Genomic DNA, 23,775 nt, shown 5'->3' on the forward strand with positions numbered 1-23,775 from the left:
ATGTAAATATAATATTATGTATTTATGTATTAGTATATAAATATTATCTATCTCAATATATATAATTTAGTTTATAATATCCTTTAAATCTTAAATACGTAATCCTAAAAGAAAAAAATACACTTCAGTTATTCCAAAGAGGGGTTTAAAAATTTCAGAACTCAGAAAACTCAAGGTAGGATGGACAACATCAGTTTAATTCTTTGATTTTGGGTGGTTTGTTAACCAAAGAATATGATTTTATGTTTTAAGCAGCAATGTTCAACAATTGCTTTAGTTGGATATGTTGTTAAGAATCTTTCCACTGCTTTAGGGAATATGCAACTTCATTTTCAAGGACATTCTAAACTCATTGTAATCTTAAATGTCCAAATCTGTTCATTTTCTAAGTTCTGAGTACGTTTTTGAATGCTTGGAAAATGTAATCATGGTCATTTAGGCTAATCTTGAGATTTGCTGAAAATTGGAAATGGAAAGCTGGAAGAAAAGAATTAAATCTTCATGACTTATTTTCTTTTTGAGATGCATTTAAACAACCCTTCCATCTTGAAAATGCTCTACCAGTTCAGAACAATGTTTCTGACCAGCTTCTGTAAGTACACACTGGCAATTTAGTCTAGATGGATGGCTACTTTTAACTACCCTCATGCTCAGCTCAACTCCTAGAAGAGAATATACGGTCTAAACACAGTAACTGTTGTGATTCCAACAGTGAAGGGCCTAAATTGTTCTTCCACTGTTTCTGTTATTGATAGCGCTCAGTTAGTGGGAAAAAAACCACTACAGAATGTGATAGTAGCCAGCTGACATGGCCCAGATACCAGTGTAGCCAGCATTGTGTTCCCCAAGGCTTCTTTAGCATTAAGTGTAAAAAAAGTATAAACTCAAAATGCTCCATGAAAGTCACACTTGGAGTTAAAACATATAAAAACAACTTTCATATTAATGATTTGAGGCTACATAGTTATTAGCATCTGCATTGAGTATTTTAAAGCTTCTGTAGGTATGCCTGTGCAAGATGTGGTGAACCATTGAGACATGGCTGTGGACACTCATGCAGTGTGGATCCTTCTATCAGTCTTTTATGATGCTAATAGTAGGAAGACAAGATAGAAGTGCAGGTGTGTTTACATTGTGCAAAGAAATAGGATGATGTGTAGGCAACCTTCGGTCACGTTATGAGTTTTTCTTTGGATACCCCTAAAAATCTCAACTTTCACTGACTTTTTAGGAGGTTTTGGCTTCTTATTGTATGAGACATAGCAGAAAAGCTCACCTGCTGTCTGGTGATTCCTAACTCTGTATTTCTGCTGTCATTTCAAATAGATGAAAGTTGTTGGTATTTCAATGTGAGCTGATTAGGAATCTCTTAATTCAGTTTCAAAGCAGTCCAGATACTGTCTTTAATTTCACGGAGCACATCTCAGCCATATTAGAAATCTGTACACAACAGCATCACATTTCTGTATAAAAACTAGAAAGTGGAACATGAAATGGCTCTTCATGTCCATAAAAATGTTATGCTCAGATTAAATGCATCATCAGCCATTCAACCATATGATTGCTTGTTAGATGTGCCATTTTATACAAGTCTTGATACTTAAGAGAAATGTCATCTTAGTCCATGGCCATCATTGTGCGTAACTGGTGTCTTTTAAGAAACTAACTACCTGATTGGCACTCTCATTTCAGTCGTTAGATGTCTAAATGCCATCATTGTTCCTATGGGAACTTTTTGGACCAAAAATGAATGCCATTTTTCAAATTTCTTGGCTGTGTGTTCTTACAGAGGTCTTATAATTTCAGATTTTACTCTAATAATTCTAATATGATTCTGCATGGCTTTTCATTAAAATTCAAGTATACAGAAATATACAAAGTATGTTTCTATAATATTTCTTTTGAAACTGTTTTTTTTTTTAACTAAAGGTAGCAACATGGTCATTTATACTGATAGCTCTAAAATCCAATTTAACACCTACATCTTCTGGTGACAGTCCCTTGCATTACAGATTCTAGTTCCCAGACAATAGACTCCATCATATTCTATGGCACTCTCTAACTCATAAAACAGAACTAGTTTCGTTAGTCTATTTTTCAGTTGTTGCATTTTACAACAGCAGTAGCTATTGCAGAACTACTATTAGAAGCTTTGTATGCAGTCTAATGCCAGGATACGAAGCCATTACCAGTCCTGATGCAATTCAGATAAGTGTATCATACATTTCCAATTGCAGCATGTTCTAAGATGAATCTGTACTATTTCAGTGTCGTTGATCAAAGCTCTGGTCCCACAGAACTTAACCAACTTGAAAGACCTTACTTCCATTTCAGTCTCATTGAAGATTACTTGTTAAGGTTTTCAGTCTTGCCCTAGATTATTAAAATCAGGCCTCAATACCAAGCTTTCATTTTCTTTCAGTATGAAATTAGCCATCCTTCTCTCTCTGTTTTAGTCGCTTTTACACGAGTGAGTAATGCTGTTTCATTCATGTGTCTGTGATATTATAGTCATGGCTATGCCACTTGTGGGACCCTTAGCAGGAATTTGGAATTATCTCTATCCCAAATGGCTCTAAAGGCACCTAAAGGTTTAAAGCGTTCAGCCTCAGGAGGAATGGCCAATTCAGTTCAGTGGCAAGAAGGGGAGCAGAGCTCTTTTGAAAAGGTGCTCCCAAGGGTTGTTGGGCAGAGCCCTTTATGTCTTGGTTTACACATTAATTCTGCTTTCAACTGCAAGGTTTTACAATACAAATTAAGAGAAGTTTTATTTCAGAATTAAAATATGCTGTGGAAATCTTTCATTTCAAAACCAAAGCTGTCTGGAGATGATGGGATTTTTGAATTATTTCAAAGGCATAATACTGACAAATTTATGAAAGTCATACATTCCCAATGGATATGTTGTGACCATTTTTCCTTGATTCACTTTTTGTTGTATTTTTTTATGACATGCGTGTTAACAAGCTTCAGTTTATGACCTTGACATTTGCTTTTTTTTCTTTTGGAGGTCTTCATAAATCACCAAAAGAATTGGTTTAAATCATTATAAATAAACCAACCAGAGAATAAGTCATTGAAATGGACAGAAGCAATTTCCTTTCTCTCTATTTGTGCGTAATAGTTGACTGGCCCATAAGCCATACAAAGAGAGTGAAACATTTGCATTGCAGAGAAAATGCAGCTGTATCTACGTTTGACGAAATAACAGTACATTCATAATGCTGTTGGCTTCTTAATTTCAAAAGGCAGATTTTAATACTACTGACTTCAGAGAAAGATAAGAAGGGCAGTGCATAAGACATTATCAGTCCAGTGTGGAAATAATGCATTCAAAATTAAAGACAGCAGTTTAATTAAGTGCATGAAAGGCTGGCTTTTATGATCGTATTTCAAATACTCGAATGTCTTTTCATCCATTGTGCCATATGACTTTACTTAATAATATATCAAGAACAAAAAAAATGTATTGCAGTCTTTCTGCAAATTCAATTACTCCAATAAAAAGTGAAAAATAATTTCTTTTTCATTAAAAAGAACTCAACCCTAACCCTTCTGTGACAAAGTGCAAGATGAGGCAGGGGGGAAGCTAAAGAACTATGAAAACTCTGCCTTTGTTATGCATTTATGTGTGCATGAAACAGATGAAGTGTCACCATTAGTAACATTTGTTATTGAAAGGACTAATTGCATTCTGCTACAGTCAGTAGTTTATCAGATCCAGACCACAGGGTATTTATTTCTCCCTTAGGATTCACTCACAGTGCAGCAATAATTCCATGGTTTATTGGGCTGCTATAGGCAGGGTGATTATGCTAAAGTGTACCTCTTTCAGTGCTAAAGTTAAAACTACCATGACACATCACACTAGTGCTTTACAGGTTAAGTGCAACCTCTTGAATCCTTTTTACCTGCTAAGGGTTTATAGCTAAGGGAAGTGCAGAGATCATAGATCTTGTGTACTAAACCAGAAAAACGAGTAACACAAGCAACCCAGAAGTGCAGCATTTCAAATGAGAAATTATTAAGCATGGTACACAATGAAGGAGGTAACATGCATTTAGAAAACTTTGAGATCAGTTAAAATGGGATGGCAAAGGGACCTGTAATAAGATACTGAGCTTTAGACTGAAAGCAGCAGTAGGTTACTGGCTCAACCATGGCACACGTCTGTAGTGATTGAAAGTTATTACCACTTGTCAGCTCCTCTCTGACCTCTGTGAAATGAGGTGCTGGTCTCAGTCCAGCTCCCGGTGGGCAGACGTCTCCGTTACAAACACTTCCAGCCACGGCTGGTTTGTCAGTCACAGCCTTGGCACAAAGGCTTGTAGCAGTACCATGGTGAATAAACAACATCCTCACCTCTGAAGCTGGTTCTTTCAGGTCAGGGCTGAGGCAGGCTGGCAAATAATTTGAGAAAGCTTGAAACTCCATTGCTAACACAGGGTGGCTCTGGGTAAATAAAAGATCTCATTTTCCAGTGTTGCATGTTGACAGGTTTCACTTCTGCTGATATAACTACATGTGGCCCTAAGGGTTGCTGGGGAATGATCTGGTCCTGTTCTGTTTATGGGCACCCACCATACAACTTGATTCCTCTCTGCTGTCATTTTTCCTCTTACTTGTCTTGTTCTTGTTTCTTTTAATACTCTGCTGTCTATCTAGGGGATGTTTCCTGCTATGTTTCTCTCGGTATGTGTTTATGGACAGATTCTTTTCCAGATACCTATTCATGTCCTAATCTCATTTTAACTTCAAAATATTCCTCTCCCAGAGGTTTCCTGGTTTCCTTAGAATTAACTGTTCATACTGTAGAGAATCAGACAGGCTGCATTCTGAAAATACAGCAAATTTACAATAGTGACTCATCAGGTTTTTTTAAGCAATAATTTTCATATAACAGAGGTAAGAACTATAAAAATTATTTCCCTTTGCAAGCACACAGGTACAAATAAGAGCAAGTGTTTATGGAAGTATGATTTAATAAACATATATATTTGTTTTTTCGTATAGGTAACCCTCCCGCTACAGGTACAGGAACTTTACACATCACCTTGGAGGATGTCAATGACAACGTCCCATCCCTTTATCCAACACTGGCAAAAGTTTGTGATGATGCAAAAGATCTCAGGGTAGTGGTACTAGGAGCATCAGACAAAGACCTTCATCCCAACACAGATCCATTCAAATTTGAACTGAGTAAGCAATCTGGCCCAGAAAAACTGTGGAGAATCAACAAGATTAACAGTAAGTCTATTGCTTTCTTTTCTTATGCATTTAGTCCTCTCACCTTTACATCTCAGTATACTCACCCTGAGGCTGCCCATTATGTGAATTCAGGAGCAGTTGTGCATGGAAGCCTTGCAGGATGGACCCACTGCTGCTGCTTTACACTGTGCTGGTTTTGCTTCAACCAGCTGCCTGGTGGGACATACTAATTGTCTGTCTGCATTTTCTCTGAAATCCAAACTTTTTCCTCTTACTACATGGAACAAACTTTTCTTTTAGCCTTGCATTACAGAAAGACTACTAATGACTTACAGTTTTGTAAAGATTACCATATTTCATGGCATGGAATTTGTTTGCATGAGATGCACAAGGCTTACTATAGGACAGCATGAAACTTTTGCATGGGCTTTAGCAAAAAACTTGAAAAACTTCCTGATTTTAAGTATTTGAACTCTTCACAAATAAAATACCCAAATGCACTGGGACTGTACGCTTTTGGTAAGAGGAACAAAGCACATGCTATGCAATTGCAGAAGGTTTGTATGGCAAATTGTGGGCACAAAATACTATATTTCTTTTTAATGTAGATTATTTCTATTTGTTTTCTAGCATATATTATTTATCTCTGTCACTATCAAATCTTATAGCAGTTCATTTCATATTCTTCTTAGAAAAAAAAAAACTATAGATGTGACATCTGTACCTACCTGCAGGACAAAGTAGAAGAGTCATTTTCGTTGCTGTTCTCCAAACATCAAAGCACCAGTCTGTTAAACCCCCTAAAAGAGTTAGCCCACTCACCTGGGTACCAGTAGCTGTTATGACCCACTGTTGCTCAGGTGGAGAAGATCTGCGGATTTGGAGGGGCATTACTTCCCTTCACTGCCTTCTCAGTCAAACTGGGGAAGCAGTTAAGCAGCTTTGCCTGTTCTTCCTTGAAAGAAGGGGGTTTTTCCTTTGGCAAGTAGATAAGTTCTTCCGTCTTGTGTTGCTTTGGGTATGATGTGCCTTAGAAAGTTAGTTTCCACAGGTGAATTCTGCGAATTATTTGCAGACCAAATAATATATTTAAACAAAAGGGGCTCTTAAAGTCTTTCTTTTAGTGGGGTTTGGAATAAGTTTGCAATTAGCTCTTAGCCCATGAAAGAATTTCTGTACTGCCTCTTCTTATCTCCAGTTCAATTATTTAATCTTTTCTTTAGAGTGTTCTCATTTTCTTCTTCATTTCCACGAGTAACTGTGGCATGTCTGATATTGTTTGCAGATTTCTCTTCCCTTCCAGACAACCGCTATTTGGCTAATTCTCACCTTATCCTTTGCAGATACTCATGCCCAGGTCATCCTGCTTCAAAACCTGAAAAAGGCCAATTACAACATCCCAATCTCAGTGACAGATTCTGGAAAACCACCTCTGACTAACAACACAGAACTGAAACTGCAAGTGTGCTCCTGCAAGAAGTCCAAAATGGACTGCAGTGCAACTGATGCCCTTCATATCAGCATGACCCTGATCCTTCTTTCACTCTTCAGTTTATTTTGTAAGTCTTTTCCTGAACTATAAGTAATGAAGTATTATTTAGCTGCTTATTTGTACGCTGCATAAGACAACCTACTAAGGCAGAAGTTAAATTCATACGTTGATATCATAATGCAGTAAGTTTGGGGTTATTTTTCCTGTGGAAGTAGCTATAAGAAAGAGGGAGGGGAGGGTTTTTTCATAGTCAAAAAATAGCAACGAATGCCTGGTTGTCAAATTGAGAAGTAGAAGCAATAATTTTAAGAAGAATCAAAGAGAATTAGAGCTAGCATATGATAAACTAAGAAGTACCAGCTGTAGTAGCAGATTTGTGAGACGCTTTCTTTCATCTCTCTCCACTTGAATTCAATTCAAAAGCAGAAACAGGAGATTAAAGGTGTTCTTGTAACAATAGTTGTTCTGGGTCACCATGAAAATGAGTACTGTCTGCTTCAATCTATTCCTCTGTATAAAGCATGCAAGCAACTGGAACATGAGGAACTTGTTCAAGATTCTGGGCTTAGAGCCACCCAGAATTGATAATCAAATTACAAGTCTGGCTTGGAGGGCAGAGAGAGCCAATAAGTAAAGGAAGCTTCTGCTGCTTCTGAGAAAGCTTTCTAAAAGAGACTTACAACACTCCTAATTTTAATTGGAAGAAGCAAAAAAAAAATCCCAGAATGACTGAATAGTAGGAATTCAAAGCCATGGAATCCCAACATCTAACCTAGATGTGTCCCTGACTTATCCTGTGACAGCTTCCAGCAATTTTTTTTGGTGCAGTATTACTTTGAACTCCTTATCTGTTGTCCTGGTTTCACCTGGGATAGAGTTAATTTTCTTCCTAGTAGCTGGTACAGTGCTGTGGTTTGGATTTAGTATGAGAATAATGTTGATAACACACCGATGTTTTAGTTGTTGCTAAGTAGTGTTTATAGGAAGTCAAAGACTTTTCAGCTCCTCATGCCCTGCCAGCGAGAAGGCTGAAGGGGCACAAGAGGTTGGAAGGGGACACAGCCGGGACAGCTGACCCCAACTGACCACAGGGGTATCCCATACCATATGACGTCATGCTCAGCATATAAACTGGGGGGAAAGCTGGCCGGGGGCCGCTGTTCGGGAACTGGCTGGGCATTGGTTGGTGAGTGGGGAGAAATTGCATTGTGCATCACTTGTTTTGTGTATTCTAATTCTTTTAGCGGTAGTATTATTGTTACCATTATTATTATTATTATTATTTTTCTTACTTTTCTGGCCTATTAATCTGTCTTTATGTCAGCTCACAAGTTTTGTCACTTTTACTCTTACGATTCCCTCCCCCATACCACAGAGGGGCGGGGAGTGAGCAAGTGGCTGTGTGGGGGTTAGTTGCCAGCTGGGGTTAAACCATGATATCTGTTAAAAAAGAAAAGCTGCATCCTGTAACTGTGATAGTAAATACATTATTCAAGGATTATTATCATCATCTTATGTTAATAAAATACATTGTATGGTGAACTAATACCTGAGCCATGGTGAAAGGCCTTATATTCTTGATGAGATAAAATCTGCCATGAGGCAGACACAGAGGTCAAGGCAGAGATAGTTTACACATCCGAGGCTTGGTGTATGCTTGATTATATATCTTGTCAGGTTTTTTCTTATATTAGATTAGTTTTATCCCAAAGGGTTAGCGTGAAGGTCATTGTGAGAGAATTAGCACTAGCTAATGTTTGTGATGCTCTCTGAAGATGGAAAGGACTATATAAACACTAAGTGCAAGTTCACGTTCTTTGTTCCAATCAGTTATGTCTGAAGTATCTCCATTGGCTTTGGTTCAGTTATTCTGGGTTTAGTCTGCTGGAACCAAAGGCAGACTTCAGCTGTTAGGAGTAATATCTTAAAAAGTATTTGACAGTACGTGACACTATCTCATCAGTGTTATAAATATGCAGCCCATTGATTCAAATATATTCTTGTTACCACTTCATAAATGTTGCTGGTGCTATACTGGGCGTGATTTTCACCACTGGAATTACTTTCTTATCTGACATGATTTGCACTTGAACTTTATTTACATTAAGGCATCTGCTCAGAAAACAATGAGGTAGAGAAAAACTTTTTGCTTTTGAAAGTAATCATGTTGCTTTTTTCTAGCCCCCAAAGAAGTCTGATCATTTTTCTTATGTTGAATTATAAAAAGCAGTTCTAGGTATTGGAAAGCTCTTTTTGAGTTGCTGTCCTTGACTACAGATCTTCTCCAGCTCAGCTGTGGGCAGAATATAGGCCCTGGCATCTGAATGGTGCATGGTGCTCTGAAGGAGAGAGGGATTCCCTCTCCTACCATAAAAGAATAAATAGCACTGAATAGTCTTTACACTACGAAACAATACAGACATGTCTAGACCCTTTCTGCAACCTTACATGCATTCAGACTACTGTAATAAGTATGGAGAGATCTCTAATTTTAAACAAAGAGTGGAGTAAGATTATGCGCATAATCTTCCAGCAGTATGGTGTTCCAGTCTGTTGTCTGAGCAATAAAACCAAAACAAAGGGAAACATTGGGTGAGTTGAAAGGAAGGGGAAGGAAAGATCTCCCTCTTGGGACAAAGGCTGTTTTATACACAGTTGTTGTGCATGAGAGCACGAATTCCACAAATAGACTTCAGCATAGAGAGACCTAATCTTCAATGCAAGACCATGGGTTTTTGCTAAAATTTGCTACTGTTCAGTTGTGTGGTTTGGGTTCGCCCAGTCATACAGAGCAAGGCTGGTGTTCCATGTCTGGTACAGTTACCTGTTCATGCTTCTGCAAAGCCAGCAAGCATAACAACTTTCACAACTGTTTTCCTCAGGTGTAAATGACTACATGGAGACATAAAAGAGTGAGGCTGGGAGCCAGTTAAAATAATGTGGTTCTGTGTTTGAACTTCTCTAAAATGTGCTGGTATCATTGCATTCCCAATTCATTTTCAGACATAGTTTTTTTATAACTGCGATTAGTTCCATTGCGATGTTTTGTATAGTCCAAATATTTATCAGAGTAATCAAAGATTACGATGCCATAAAAACAAAGAGAACTTTTAGTGCTTATTGAACAGATGAAATATCCCATTTCTAGTGGCAAGTTATGGGTTTAATTTTTGCAAAAGCCCTTACGTGGCTCACTTTGCTCCCAATGTTTACGTTTTATGAGCCTCTTGTTCCTAGGAGGTAAATCCTTCAGTCAAATGAACTTTGTTATTCATGCCAAAGTATTTCTTTTTGTATTTGACATCTGGTGTGAGGATAGATAGCCCTATGAAAGAGCTGTTCATGGTAAAAATGCCCTGCATGAATGTCCTCCCCATACAAAACATCTTGGTATTATCATTTAAATGGTGCATTACTATCTATACTTAGAATATGTGCCTCCTTTGTAAATCATGGAAGAATTCATATGTGGTAGATTTCTGAAGCATCTGAGCATAGAACTGAAGAGCCTGATTAAAACTGTAATGCATGCAAAAAGCAGCAGTTTCTTCTATTCTGTAGCTGCCCTACTGTGTTCAGTATATTGAGGGATAATGGGATACAGACTGCAGAGTTGCCCAGAAGCCCTTGGAAAGGTAGATATACTTGGAACAAGAAAAATTTATGAGTTCTTGTCAGCCAGAAATAGAAAATATAAGATGCCAAAGTATATGGGCAGATTGCTGGTTTTGCACAACAAAACAGTAAGGAGTTTGGTGGAATTAAAACACGGTGAATACAGAGTTGATTGAAAAAGAGAGCATCTTTGCATATTTTGTACTTAACCTAACTTATTACCACTGGGCATTGCTGAAGTCAAGCTGGAAAGATGCATAGCGGACAGGTAAAGGACTTCCCAAAGTTGTAACAGTTAATGCTAACAAGTATTGGAAAGCATATTAAGTCTTATCCGTCATTAATGCAGACACCGTGATTAAGATGAGACCTAGTGTAGTGGCATCTTGTCCTCTGGCATCTTTTCCTAGCCAGTACTGGAGACAAGAAAGGACCAAAATGTTCAGATAAAATTTAGACTTTAGTAATTCAGATTGAGGAAAAAGATCAAAAAGTAGATCTGGGTTCCTAGTCAGGGAGAAGGACTACAGAAATCATTTACTCGAGGAAGAGAAAAAGTGGGAGAAAGAGAAAGTGTGTTATGCAGCATGTCTGGTGCTGGGTCTGAGACAGTCCGTGTTGTCCTTTACTGCTGCGTTGTCTCCGTCATCTCATGTGTTCAACTGACACAGCCAAAATAACTCTGTTCAGACCGAATGTAACCTAAGGGTGTGCTCAGCAACACTAGAATTATAAACAAGTTCCCTCTGGAAGGATCCTGAACGTTTTTAGTAAGAGAGTATCTACAGTGGTCCATAAGGATGAGGGATGGAGAGACAGGGGAAAAATGTGCCCCTCATTGCAACCTACAAATTGGTAGCTGATATTTCGTTTAGGTATTGGTTGAACAATACCTAAAAGGGATAATAGATGTCCTTGAAAATTTTGCTTAAGTGTCATCAATTTCACAACAAATCATTGTAAATATATGTTCAACAAACATTTAATAGCAATCTCTTCTCAAGATATATTGAGGTCAGTAAAGCTATTCTTTTTGTCCACTGGCAATGACATGGCAGAGGAAGTTTCCATAAGGAACTTGGTCAGAACAAGCCATATCAAAGGCATACATCAAAGAACTTCTAGGAATTAAGTTACATACAGGTGACTGAGAAAACAAAACAAGCTAAAAAAATAAAAGATCAAAATAAAAACATATTTGTGTATATTGTCATAATGAAGTCAGCAAGAAAAACTGACCCAGGCCTTATGGGAAGTAGAAAGAACTACTCTAGCCGGTAGAACTAGGCTTTATATCAATTACAAATTATTTTTATTATTATTATTTAAAGGAGCATTTGAATTCTGGACTTTTGATTTGACAATAATTATTTCACTTATTTGCATAATCATAGAATGATAATTGCATTTCATATTTCCTTTTATATTCTACCAACAAAAAAGACCAAGTTATATTCAAATGTGTTGAATCAAGAAACTAAAAAAAGAACCAAAGGCACAATAGCTATGTTCTGAACAAGCAGAATTCAGAGCAATTCCATTAGTAGTTCAGTCACACTAGCAATAATATTTTACTTAAATTTCCTTGTTAGAAAAATACTGGACTTTAAACACTTGATGCTGAAAAAAAAACCCTGATATCTTACTTGACTGTCAAACATTGATAAGAAACTTTGTGGTCCACTGGCCAGGTTAACAAAAAAAAAGTTGTAAGTTGACTTGAGCTTAAATAAGTAAAGTAATCCATTATTATGAACAGAAAGTAAGGTGAGAGTCTGGGGGGAAAATACTGCTATGAAGAAACTAAATAAGCTGGAGGTCTCTACATTGAAATTAATTTGTTAAACTGAAGGTGAAAGACCTCAGGTGTGTTGAAAAACAGAGACTTGCACAGATGTCTGTACTGCGATTGCAAAGAAGCCTTAGAGCTACCCTTGAATTTAACTTCCTATTAATTTCCACTAACTTTTCCTGTTTTAATGCATGCTGTCCCCCACCATAATGTTTTTCTGATTTGAGGACTGCAGTTACAGGGTCAATAGACAAAATGTCTTTTTTTTTTCCCCTTGAAAATTATATATTTGGTATTAAACTATTACAAAAATTCAAATTATATCGAATTTGTGGATTTGCATTTACCTGAACATAAACAGCCAGAGTTAAAACTGCAGTGTTATCTTTCACCTAGTTCATTTTTCAAAACAACAGAAGCATCTGTGTCTCTTGTATGTCCTATATTATTTGTGCAGGAACATCAAATGTCTGAAGACTGAAGCAATGCGTTCTCGAATGGCATAAGACTAAGATGAATCATAGCAGGTTTCAAATGGAAGAGACCTTTAAGGTCATTGCTCTTTCCATTACAAGTGCAGATTTGTTAACTGCAGAGTCAGTTTTCAGCCTTTATTATGAGTTACTTGGCTTAGTTTTAGACAATTGGGTAGTATATTTTTTTTCCAGGGGTCAACTACTATTTAGTTTTTACAGTAGGATTTTTCTTTTTCCCAATAAAAAAAGGAAAGGTTCATCCCTCTTCCATATAGTTTCAAAGAGGAAGCTTCAGAGGAACCATTCCCAATTGGTGAATTTGCTAAAAACAATACTTTTTTTTTTTTTTTTTAATAACATTTTAGGTTCTCTTAGAATCTTTTAATCTTCTATAGCAATTTCCTACTTTTCAGAGAGGTGGCATTTAACTAAAAAAAAGATCAGTTTAATTAGCAAGACTAGGAAATTTTGCAGGATAAATTTTCCCATTTCTGAAAAATAAAATATCAGCTAGAATTTCAAAAGCTACCAAGATGGGGAAAGTTTTGCTCTGAAAAGTGGTTTGCTGGTTTGTGGGGGGTTTTTTTGCATTATTCTAATTTAAGTTACATTCTTACATTCGAGCACATACATGTGGGTACTTCAAGTAGCAGCTAAATGATGCTACCCAAGTAATTGGAAATTACTGACATTTAGTGAGTTCCAGTGATATAAATCTTGCTTCCTAAAACAAGTAATAACAGCAGCAATAGCCACTATTACTCTAATACTTGTTACCTTTGTTACAGATGCTTTTATCCATATTAACATTATTATTGTTACTGCTAAATTATCACTGAATATACATGCCTTCTCAAATGTGTGTATGAGAAAAATACCATTGCTACTTGTCTCCTTAAAGATTTTGGTTGATTCAACTTCAGTAAAGAAAGGATGGTTTGGGGATTAAGAGATTGCCTTTAAATTGAGGCAGTCTTGATTTGAATCTCACTTTTAACACAGACCTCTGTGTCCAGTTTTTTAATTTCTCTGCAGGTGTACTCAGTCGTGCAATTTGTTGTGCAGCTGGCTTTGGGAGCCCACCTAAAGTTAATGGGGCTTGAAATGGCGCAGAAGTCCATATGTATGTACATAATTGGAGACAGGATGTTTATATACCTAGTCATATAGACATGACAAATAGAAATACCCTCAAATTGTACATAAGCATATTTAAAATGTATTTAATGACATTACATTTTATTGAGTCAATTAGGTGGGAAATGGCACTTTATGCACGTTTTAAACCATCCGAACATGTTCCAGAAGCATAGACATGAAAAAATACGACAGTTTAGAAGATGCGTGTTTGGAATGCAAAAGAGAAAAATGTTACTAGCAAATACAGCTCCTTCCCTAAGCACTGTAATATTGTTCCTGACGGTCATTCTGTAAACATGAAGTGAACATTTAAAGAGATTGGTTTGATAGACTACTCAATGTTATGAATTCAAATGAACATTTTATGTTTTCATTTTCTCAACAGTTCTCAACAGTAACTGTTGATATATAATATTTTGTATTTCTTTTCTGAACAACCTCTTCAAGTCACATAAACATATGATTTCAGATAGTTATCATCTGAATTGTTCTGGAGTGGACTGTGACTAAAAACTAGGACTGAATAAATGACCAGTTGAAATATTTTTTCCATCTTTAATGGCTGCTATACACCATGGGATTTTTGTTTCTTTTAACTGTATCTGTCCGTGGATACTTCCCTGCTCTGTAACATCCAAACACCTCAAAATGTGCTCTCCATGCAGACAGCTTGCTTTTTCAGCTTTAGATGTGATATGTGATATTAAAGATGAATGGGGGAGATTTGCTGTGCCTAAAGGTTAGATGAAGTTGCTTTTGCTTCTCTGCTAGACAGCTGATACTTAGAGTTTTTTAAAATGCCATTGACGTTTTGGAGTATTTCAGACTTAAGCCTTACTTTACCCATACACTTTAATTTGTATATGTCACTGGTCAGTACTTAAGTAAGCTGTCATGCTTATGAGTTCCTCTTGAAAAATTTTGAAATAGTCGGGTTGATATCAACATAGCCAAACCTGGCAGTTTTCTAGTTTGATTTGTCCTTTTCCATGGCTTCTAAGCATAATACTTTCCTCTCATTTTTATTCTTGCTTAATAAGAGGTTTTTCAGATGGTTCTTTTAGAATATCAAGCTGGGACTAGTGTATACCTACAGCTTTGAATGTGTCTGGACTACTTACATTCCCATTCTACTTCTTAAAAACTGATAGTAAACTAAGCTGTACTGCTGTGGAAGATGAGATCTGACTGCTTAAGCAGTTATACATTGCTTTAAAAGGTTGGCTAGCCATTACATTTGATGCATTTCATTTTCAGCACAAATATGAAAAATTAGGAGACTTGTTCAATGCCACTATTTCAAAACTGTACTTATTTGTTTCACTTGCCGAATATTTTCAACTGTTCAGCTAAATTTATCAGATTAGAGCATGAGGAAAATACACTTTCAGACTGCAGGCAGCCACCTCTGCAATTGTTTTGTTTTGAAAGAACTGGAAAAGTAAGGAAGCATTTATAACCTATTGGTCACATGAAAGTGACAGTGCATTGGCAAAGTATCCGGCTAAAATGCATATCAATTAAAAAAAAAAAAATCTAGGACATTTTAGCTGCTTTACCCTAGAAACTACCCCCACCCCCAGTAAGATATGTCATATCCCCAGTGAACAGGAATTTTATTAGAAGAGGTTTTATTAGAGAAATGAAGCACTGCACTGGACTATGTAGTACATGTTTCTGAATTTCTAAGCAAGGATAGCCAGTCTTTTAGTTGATCTGAGGAACTTTTCTCTCGGATGGTGCTTCTTATATGCACGTACGTTTTGCCCTTCATAAGAACAGGCCGTTACATAGTGAGTGTAGGTGGGTACCTGGCAAGGAAGAGGTGAAGCAGAAACAAGGATTCAACAGTGAGCAAGGCTCTTGCCAGAAGTCAGAAGAGTAAGAGCACTTTGGTGTAAATCAGCACTGTTTCAGATCTGCCAGTATAGTCTTATAATAAATAAGTTAGCAGTGTGAGAGACACTCTTGGAAATGTCATTGGCTGGTGTCAAACAGATACCCTTTGAAAATGACTTCAGCCCAAGCAACTGATTCCCCTGTGCAAGCTGATTAGTTTAGACTGGCATCTTTCTCCACTGCCTTGCCAATTTTGGCCAATTGCATAGCACATGCTGGCATTTTAGCTCCTGAAGTTAAATATTAACATTGGTATGTGACAGCGTACTGCAGCTTTGAGTAGAATTACAAGACACTCATTTCACAAACACAGTACTAATGCATACTGTGTTTTTCCTATCATTAAGAACATTGAAATAATTTCTTCACATAAATGGGAAACATATTATGTATGATGTTACAAGCTGCACATTTTCAGTATAAACTCATTTACTTCTCTCTTTCTTATAAACTTTTCCACAATGTATTAATGTTCAGTGAGGTCACTAATTTGCTCTAGTCACAAGCATAACTACTGCTATTCCTGGTACTAAACCTAAATTTCTTAACTGCAGGAATAAAGACACACAGTGTGTGTCTGGGGAGCACTGTCTCAGTCTTTCAAATTCAATGAGAATTGGGGTGAAAAGATGCCTTTCTTTTTTTGAGAAGACAATACCAGCGTAGTCAAAAACCAGTGAGCACTAGATTTTGGCACTTGTAGCAAAGCCTGGATGGTGCTTTGGGCCACTGGAGAGGTCACAGAAGACCATAGCTATTAAAAGGTTATTTTACACAAAAGTGCAAAAATTATAGGCACATGGTGCAAATACCATGACGTTTTTGGTGTTGAAAACTATCCATGAGAACTCAACCAGTGACATACACGAAAACCATTTATGTTTTTCTAAGTTCTATGTGAAGGCTAAAATAATAACTGTGTATCTAATTAATGTCCTTTTATAAATGGCAAATCCAGGAAACTATCTGGATGTTGATTAGCTGCCTAATCAGAAACATGGTTCTGATCTCTTCTACCTTTTTCGCATTACCTCTTTAACATTACAGAGGTTTCGATAAAGTCCATGATGTAATGTAGACTTTTAATTATGCAAAGATTAATGTAATATTTCTGATGAGAGGGTAATTGAGAGAAATGTGAAAGAAATGGAGCATGCGTGAGTTGAACTCCAAACTCCAGCAGTGTTAACTCTCTTCTCTATGTTAAATGGGAATTAGAAGATGAATGCATCTTGGGTAAAGTTCATTCCTGTTCAGAGGGTCAGTATGAAACTTAAATGTCTTTAATTTTTATGAGGTTTTTAGCTGCAATGCAGGCAGCATTGTCTGTGTAATGGGGGGTTAGTTTGGTCTCATAAGGAACACACCTTTCAAAGGCTTTAAACTACTCAATTTAGACACGTTTCTTTAAACTAAGCAGGGAATTGAGTCACTAATGTGTAAGTATGTTCAGAGAAGGCAAAGGCTGCAACAGAAAGCTAGAGTGCCTGGGAAATACCAAAGCATTTTCTGAGATCAGAAGAAGTTGTTTTGTAAACAACTGATTAGAAGGGTTCTGTTGGAATAGGAGCTCTTGGAAACCTGAACCGTAGTGAATGAGCTTACATGCTACCGATTGTCTTTTTTCTAGGATGGGGCATTACGAAGTCTCTGTTGTAAAGAGTTATGTGCAATTTTTTCTCCGTTTTCTACTATCACATGAATCAGCATGAGGAATAAACCTTAAATTAGCCCACTGTGAAACAGGTAGCGATAGTCATTGAGTAAGTCAATATTATAGGCACTTAGTCAGTATTAGGTGCCCTGCTCCTTTTCTGAACCAATTCAGCATCCAAAACCCCATGATTAGATGACAACTCAGATCTGTCCTGTGCAGTTTGCCATCATCAACAACTCTTGACCCAAAGCCAGTCAATATCTATAGACTTTAATGGGAACAGAAAGAGGGTTTTGTTCCATTTAAGTTTCTACATCGTGAATGTCCTTACCCTAAACTGCATACTTAGACCTATATTCCTATAACATTATTACTGTATTCCTATAGCATTATTACACTCCATACTATTAGTAACATTAGGTCCAGATAAACGTGTACAATATTTGTCTGTTTTCTTGACCTGCAGAAACGAACATCATTTTCCCGTGCCAAAGTACTAATGCCAACAGACACCATCTGTTTATGATAACGAGCTGTGCTTTCTTATCTGAGACCCATTAACCATAATAGTAATAATTCAGACAGCAAGCACATAAAAATAACCCTGCCTATTTCACTGTTATCTCACTATTTGACTGTTATCTTAAAAGGAATGTGGCTGAATGTATCTCTCAAGTGTCGAAGAGGTAGAGCAGAGGAGAGCTGTGAGATAAAAATGGTGAAGATCACATTAGAGACTTCAGTGAGGGTGATCTCTGGAGAAAGAAGTTATATATAGCTATGCTAGCTGTACGTTGCTTGTGCATTCCCTGGATACCTTAAGGGAAAGGTGGGGGGCGACCACATAAGAACAGTGATGCACACACCGCCTTTGTGGCTTTCATGCCTGCAGCTGTATGCGGCAAATTACTTGTTGTAGGCAGACAGAAATCACGTTTAAAAAAACACACGGTGTGTAATAATTCTTGAGTGCTGAGACCAGCTATAGAGACAGCCAATACAAATAAAATAAAATAATTACTAGGCATAATGATCATTAGTGTACAGACCTAAACCTGCCAGGCACAGGCTTACCAGGGCATTAAGTTCCTAAAAGAGATAGCATTGATCAGCAAATGTGCTCCCTGCACACATTATTTGCACATTTTATGCTCACAGTATTCCTTAAATACTAATATCTTTTATGTGCTCTTGCCAGCTGCAAACTTTAAATCATGCGTGATATAAAATACCTAAGAATGGGTCCAAACGCAACCCCATTGAAGTCAGTGGATAAACACTAGAAGCCAGTACTCTTTAGTCAGTAGCTGTTTAGAGATGGGACTCAAACAAGAAGTAGATGCTAATAATTTGGCAGTGTGTGCATATTTCTGGAACTTTCATTTGGTTCTCCTTTATGGGGAGAATAAAGAAAAAAAACAAAACACAAACGAGGAAAACTACACTTCCTGTACCAAAACCAATAATGAACACTGGATATCCAGCTGGGAGAACTGAGAGATTTTAAATATGGACCAGATGCTTATCAGATCCCAGAAGAATTTAATAGAGCAGTTCTGTTGATTTCAGCAGACCTGCATACATTCATCATTGAGTTTTCTGCACAATACTTTGGTTGTTCTTGCTTTCTGTAGATTTTGTATTAAAGGAGTCACTGGCCAGAATGCTTGTCCAATAACACCTTATATGACTATACCAGAATATTTTTAGAAAGTAAATTTGTAACTGATAAACTTTAATATTAACAACAGAGACTAAAAGTTAGCCTAACTATTGGACATAACCAATTTTGTATCAACTTTGTGTGTAATAGAGAGAACGAAGACAGATTTGATCTCGAATATTCTTACTGGAACTATCAAAGATGATTTTACAGCACATAATTTTGAATGTTGAATCTGATTTTAAAAGCAAAAAGCTACTCCTTTAGCAATCCACCCTTACAAAAAGCTCAGGTCATCATTAATGAGCAGAGGGGTATATATACTGTCCCTCCAAACAATGTTTGGAATGAGGTAATTCTTTTAACACAGCCTCTGTTAAGGCTGGTGAAAGGGCTGAGCTGAATTCATAGTAGTCTTGGCACCCTTTGCCAATGCCCAGATTTTTGTAGACGCGTCAGCAAAAGCAGATGTTAAAGAGACAGCATTTTACGGATGCTTGCAAGGAGCTCCTCCTATTACATGGGAAAGCCTGGGAAAAGGCCCAAACAGGTTTCTTTGAAAACATACCAGTGAAAGCTGCCATCATGGGCTATGAAGGAAAGTTAAAAACAGGTCATGTAGGGATAATCCAGGAAAATATATGCAGTGGGGAAGAGGCCATGAAGGAGTCAGAGTAACAGAGATTTTTGTCAGTGGCAGACTAGGAAAATGCTTGGTACAGCAAAAGATTGGCAGAATATGAGCACAGTAGCTTGAATTTGTCAAGGGCTGTGAAAAGATGTTGCAAAACTGCTAACTGAGGAGAGCCTGGGTAGGCGATTTAGCTGTTTGAATGGCTAGAAAAGCTCTTTGGGATCATGTGTGAAGAATGAATCTTCTAGATTAAGACATAACCTAAATACACAGACCTAGAAAGGAGATTCCATGACAAAAACCTTCTCCAGTTTTTTTCTGTTTTTAGGCTTGAATAAGAGGCAGGATAATAGTGTTGTCCTGAGCAATCAAAGGAAGAACTAGAAGGGAGCGCTTTAGGGGAAAGATTTAAGAGCTCAGTTTTAGCTGTGCAGCGCTGGCAGCTAAACATTGGAAAGGTATCGGAGCTAGAGGTTGACGTTTCAGTCTAAATGGAAAAGCAGGTAAAGAGAGTAAGATCTCTGAACTGTCAGTGCTGATGTGATTGCTGAACGTGTATGAATGGTGTCAAAGAGAAAGGGAAGAAAATAAAGTGGGGGAAAAAAGAGTTTCCCCAGAAACCTGGGATGGAGGGAATGAGACAGAAGGACATGCTGGAAAAGTGATTAGAGAATTCGTAGTAAAATGACAGGAGGAGATAGTCACTGGAGCCAAGGGAACATCAGATTTCCAGGCATGTGATTAAATGCATCAAAGGCAGCTAATAGGTCAGAAAGGATGAAGTTGAGAAGTAATTTCAGCAGAAAGAAAGTCTAGGCAGGGATTGTAGGGCTTTGAGAAGAAAGGGAGAAGAGCTGGGTGGTGCTTGAAGAGGCAGGTGGGGTAACAGGAGAATTAAAACCATACTTATATTATGTGAGAGAGAAGCTAGCCCTCAACACATACAACAAACTAGCCTAGGAAAAAGCATATTCATAATTAAAGCTGAACTAACTACTTTTAATATATATAGTTTACTCAGGAAACGTAAGGTGTATGATAAGGTAGCAACATTCATTATATCTGTCAATATGGTGTAAAATACACAAGCTTTTCTTCAAGTCTCCACATGAATCAACATATATTGCCCTTTATTTACAAGCTGTTGGTGAAGCAGTCACTAGCTGCTTGAATTTGTGTGGTATTTATAAGTTTTGTGCTGACAGATTCCTCAGGTGAAGTTTCAGCCTATGGATTGTACAGAAATTCAGTGCTACAGCTGCTGTTTATTCATCATATACAAGTGCCTGTCCTTAACAGGAAGACCTCCAGGGATCTCCTAAAGATTCAGAGTAGCATTGCCAATTCCAAAGCTAGTGTTATTTCCTTTGAGTCAGGATTGAACAAATGCCCTTCAATGATACAAAGCTTCATTGCAATCTGGAAATGCTATTTTTCAGATGGTCTGTGAGATCAGAGTCCTGAACTCTTGTTTTTCACTACCCTAGGAGATCAAGTTGTTCATGACAAGTTAGTCCTAGCAGGAATCCCTAATCCAAATATATCCAAACTTTGGCAGTCATGATCATAAATTTCCTATATGTAAGTCTGGATCCTAATTTTGTGGCCAGACCTTTTCTTTAAACAGCGTGCTAAAAATCCGCGTGCCAAGCAATTCCAGATTTTATCTTATTTGGAAATCTCAGTGATACTTCTCACTTCAGTGACCTCCCATCCATCAGTCCCTCTATGGATTCGTACACTTGCTTAATTTGCTTTACTTACCTTTGTTTAACAGAACTGAGGTTGTGCTGCAGGGGAAAGGACAGGCAGTTGTGTGCTATCCAGGTGCCTGCCTTGCTGCATAGCCCATCTGGATAGGCCTCCAGCTGGAAGAATTTAATATTGAAGTAAATTCAAATAATACCAAGATAATAACAAGAAAGAAAAAGACAAAGTAAAATAACCTTATCAATAATTATATTAAACTTGATTTGCTCAAAAAGAAAAGCAGATAATTAAAAATGAGTAAAGAGCACAAGCCAGCACCTAATAATGACCGTTAGGTTACTGTTTATGCTGCATGTATCTGTGGTGGTGACAAAGCTATCGATATTGCATCATTTATGTGGACAAATGCAATATATATTAGACAAACATTTCCTGAGCATCTGTGAGTTTTGGTGTGGATGTTTGACTTGCGTTTTTGTGTTTTGATACAGCAGTTGTCTCCTCCCAGGGTCAAGAGCGTGAATCCTTCAATGCATTGTTGTAGCTTAACCCCAGTAGGCAGCTGAGCACTACACAGCTGCTCACTCTCCCAGCGGGATGGGGAGGAGAATCAGAAGGGAAAAAGTGAAAAAAACAGTGGGTTGAGATAAAGACAGTTTAATAGGCAAAGCAAAAGCTGCACGCACAGGAAAAGTGAAATAAAGAATTTATTCGCTGCTTCCCGTGGGCAGGCAGGTGTTCAGCCATCTCCAGGAAAGCAGGGCTCCCTCAGGCCTAACGGTTACTTGGGAAGACAAACGCCTTCGCTCCAAATTTCCTCCCGCTTCCTCCTCCTTTCCCCCAGCTCTGTAAGCTGAGCATGATGTCATACGGTATGGGACATCCCTTGGGTCACTGGAGTCAGCTGTCCTGGCTGTGTCCTCTCCCAGCTCCTCGTGCCCCCCCAGCCTCCTCACGGGTGGGGTGGGGTGAGATGCAGAAAAGGCCTTGACTCTGTGTAAGCCCTGCTCAACAGTAATGAAAACATTCCTGGGTTATCCACACCGTTTTGGTGACAAACCCAAAACATAGCACCATATCAGCTGCTATGAAGAAAATTAACTCCATCCCAGCCAAAACCAGTACAACCAGTAAACCGGCACTGTAAGGTGAGAAGTTGTATTTGTTTGAGAAGACCCAGATCAAATTTAGCTATGTGTTTTGCTAATGTTATTCTTCTGTGTTTTTACTGCAAAGCCAAATATTTGCAATTTACTAGTGTCCAAGCAAAACAGGAGGAAAGTGACCCATTAACTACAACTAATGTCACCTTTGCTCCTAATCTCCGTTTTGCTGATTTTCTTTACTACCTTTGTATTATCAGAGTACGCATCTAAAATATGTAGTATCATTCAAGTTCTGCCACCTTCAGTTTATATAAAAAAGAAAAGTTAGACAGTCCACATAAGATTGATATTTCTGTAGCAACATTAATATGATATGCCAGCTCTTTTATTCCTGTGTATATTCACAAACTATAAGGCACTAGAAACACGTTATTTTTTTAAAAAATATTGCTTGTTTGCTCTTTGCTTGTCAGCATGTGTGCACACAAGGGAGCGACTCACTGGCATTTTGCTTGCACTTTTGCACTAACATAAATGATCAAGGTGTCAAATGGGGAGAATCATGTCCGGGCTTGAGATTTATGCTCAGACCTCCTCACTACATCTTCCTGAATCACACTACAAAGGTCTCTGAATGCCCCGGGTGACATTTTGGGGTTTCCTCTTGGAGATTTCTGTCTTCACAAATAATTGCTTCTGAACCTGGGTAATTTATATTTAATTGCTGACAAATGTGCATGCACTCAATCAGTAATTTGATTGGGGAAAAAAACCAAGAAGTTAAAAGATACTGTGATCTGCATAGTAATAATCACACATGTTTCCCATCATTTAGGTCTGTAAGAACTCCTGACATTTGAAGCTGTCCTACCGAGTTGCCATGGCAACGAGAAAAAAGAAAACGTCAGATCTGAAGATTGCAGTTTACAGTTACTGTTCTTCACTACTAGGCCTCAGTTGCTCCAGAGTCAGTTTAATTTGCAACCTCACTTAATCTGTCTGACTATACATTGGTGTTTGACAGCCTCTGCCCTAACTTCTGTTTATTAATGGATTCCTCTTGCAAGACGCAAGGTTTCTGCGAATTTTCTCTGAATGTTAAAAGACCATGACATCTAAACTGGACGTTGGGGGAGCAGAAAACAGATTGACTCCATTTTTTTCTATCTGTTGACTTGTTGCTATTCAACTGTTCAGAAAATATTTTGTCTGTGGGTTAGTATTTGTATATGTATGAGTGTATGTATATATATATATTTATATAGAGAGAAGAGTTATACGACAGGTTTAGCTTTTATAAAATATTCATCTGGAGTGTGCAAGGGACAAAGCAGAATAATACAGCCACAGATGAATTGTAGCTATTCTACCATGGCTAAACCT

General features: G+C 37.7%; 1 protein-coding gene across 1 annotated transcript; it reads left to right on the forward strand.

The window, feature by feature from the left end:
* Positions 1-5,013: 5,013 nt before the first annotated feature.
* Positions 5,014-23,535, forward strand: LOC104157616 (cadherin-13-like; the record flags this gene model as incomplete). Its single annotated transcript, XM_009695022.1, has 3 exons — positions 5,014-5,247; positions 6,552-6,767; positions 23,228-23,535. Coding segments are annotated over 3 exons (458 nt in total), but the record flags the coding sequence as incomplete, so codon positions are not given.
* Positions 23,536-23,775: the final 240 nt, after the last annotated feature.

This window comes from Cariama cristata, unplaced genomic scaffold, assembly GCF_000690535.1.
Source record: "Cariama cristata isolate BGI_N322 unplaced genomic scaffold, ASM69053v1 scaffold2922, whole genome shotgun sequence".
Classification (NCBI taxonomy): Eukaryota; Metazoa; Chordata; class Aves; order Cariamiformes; family Cariamidae; genus Cariama; species Cariama cristata.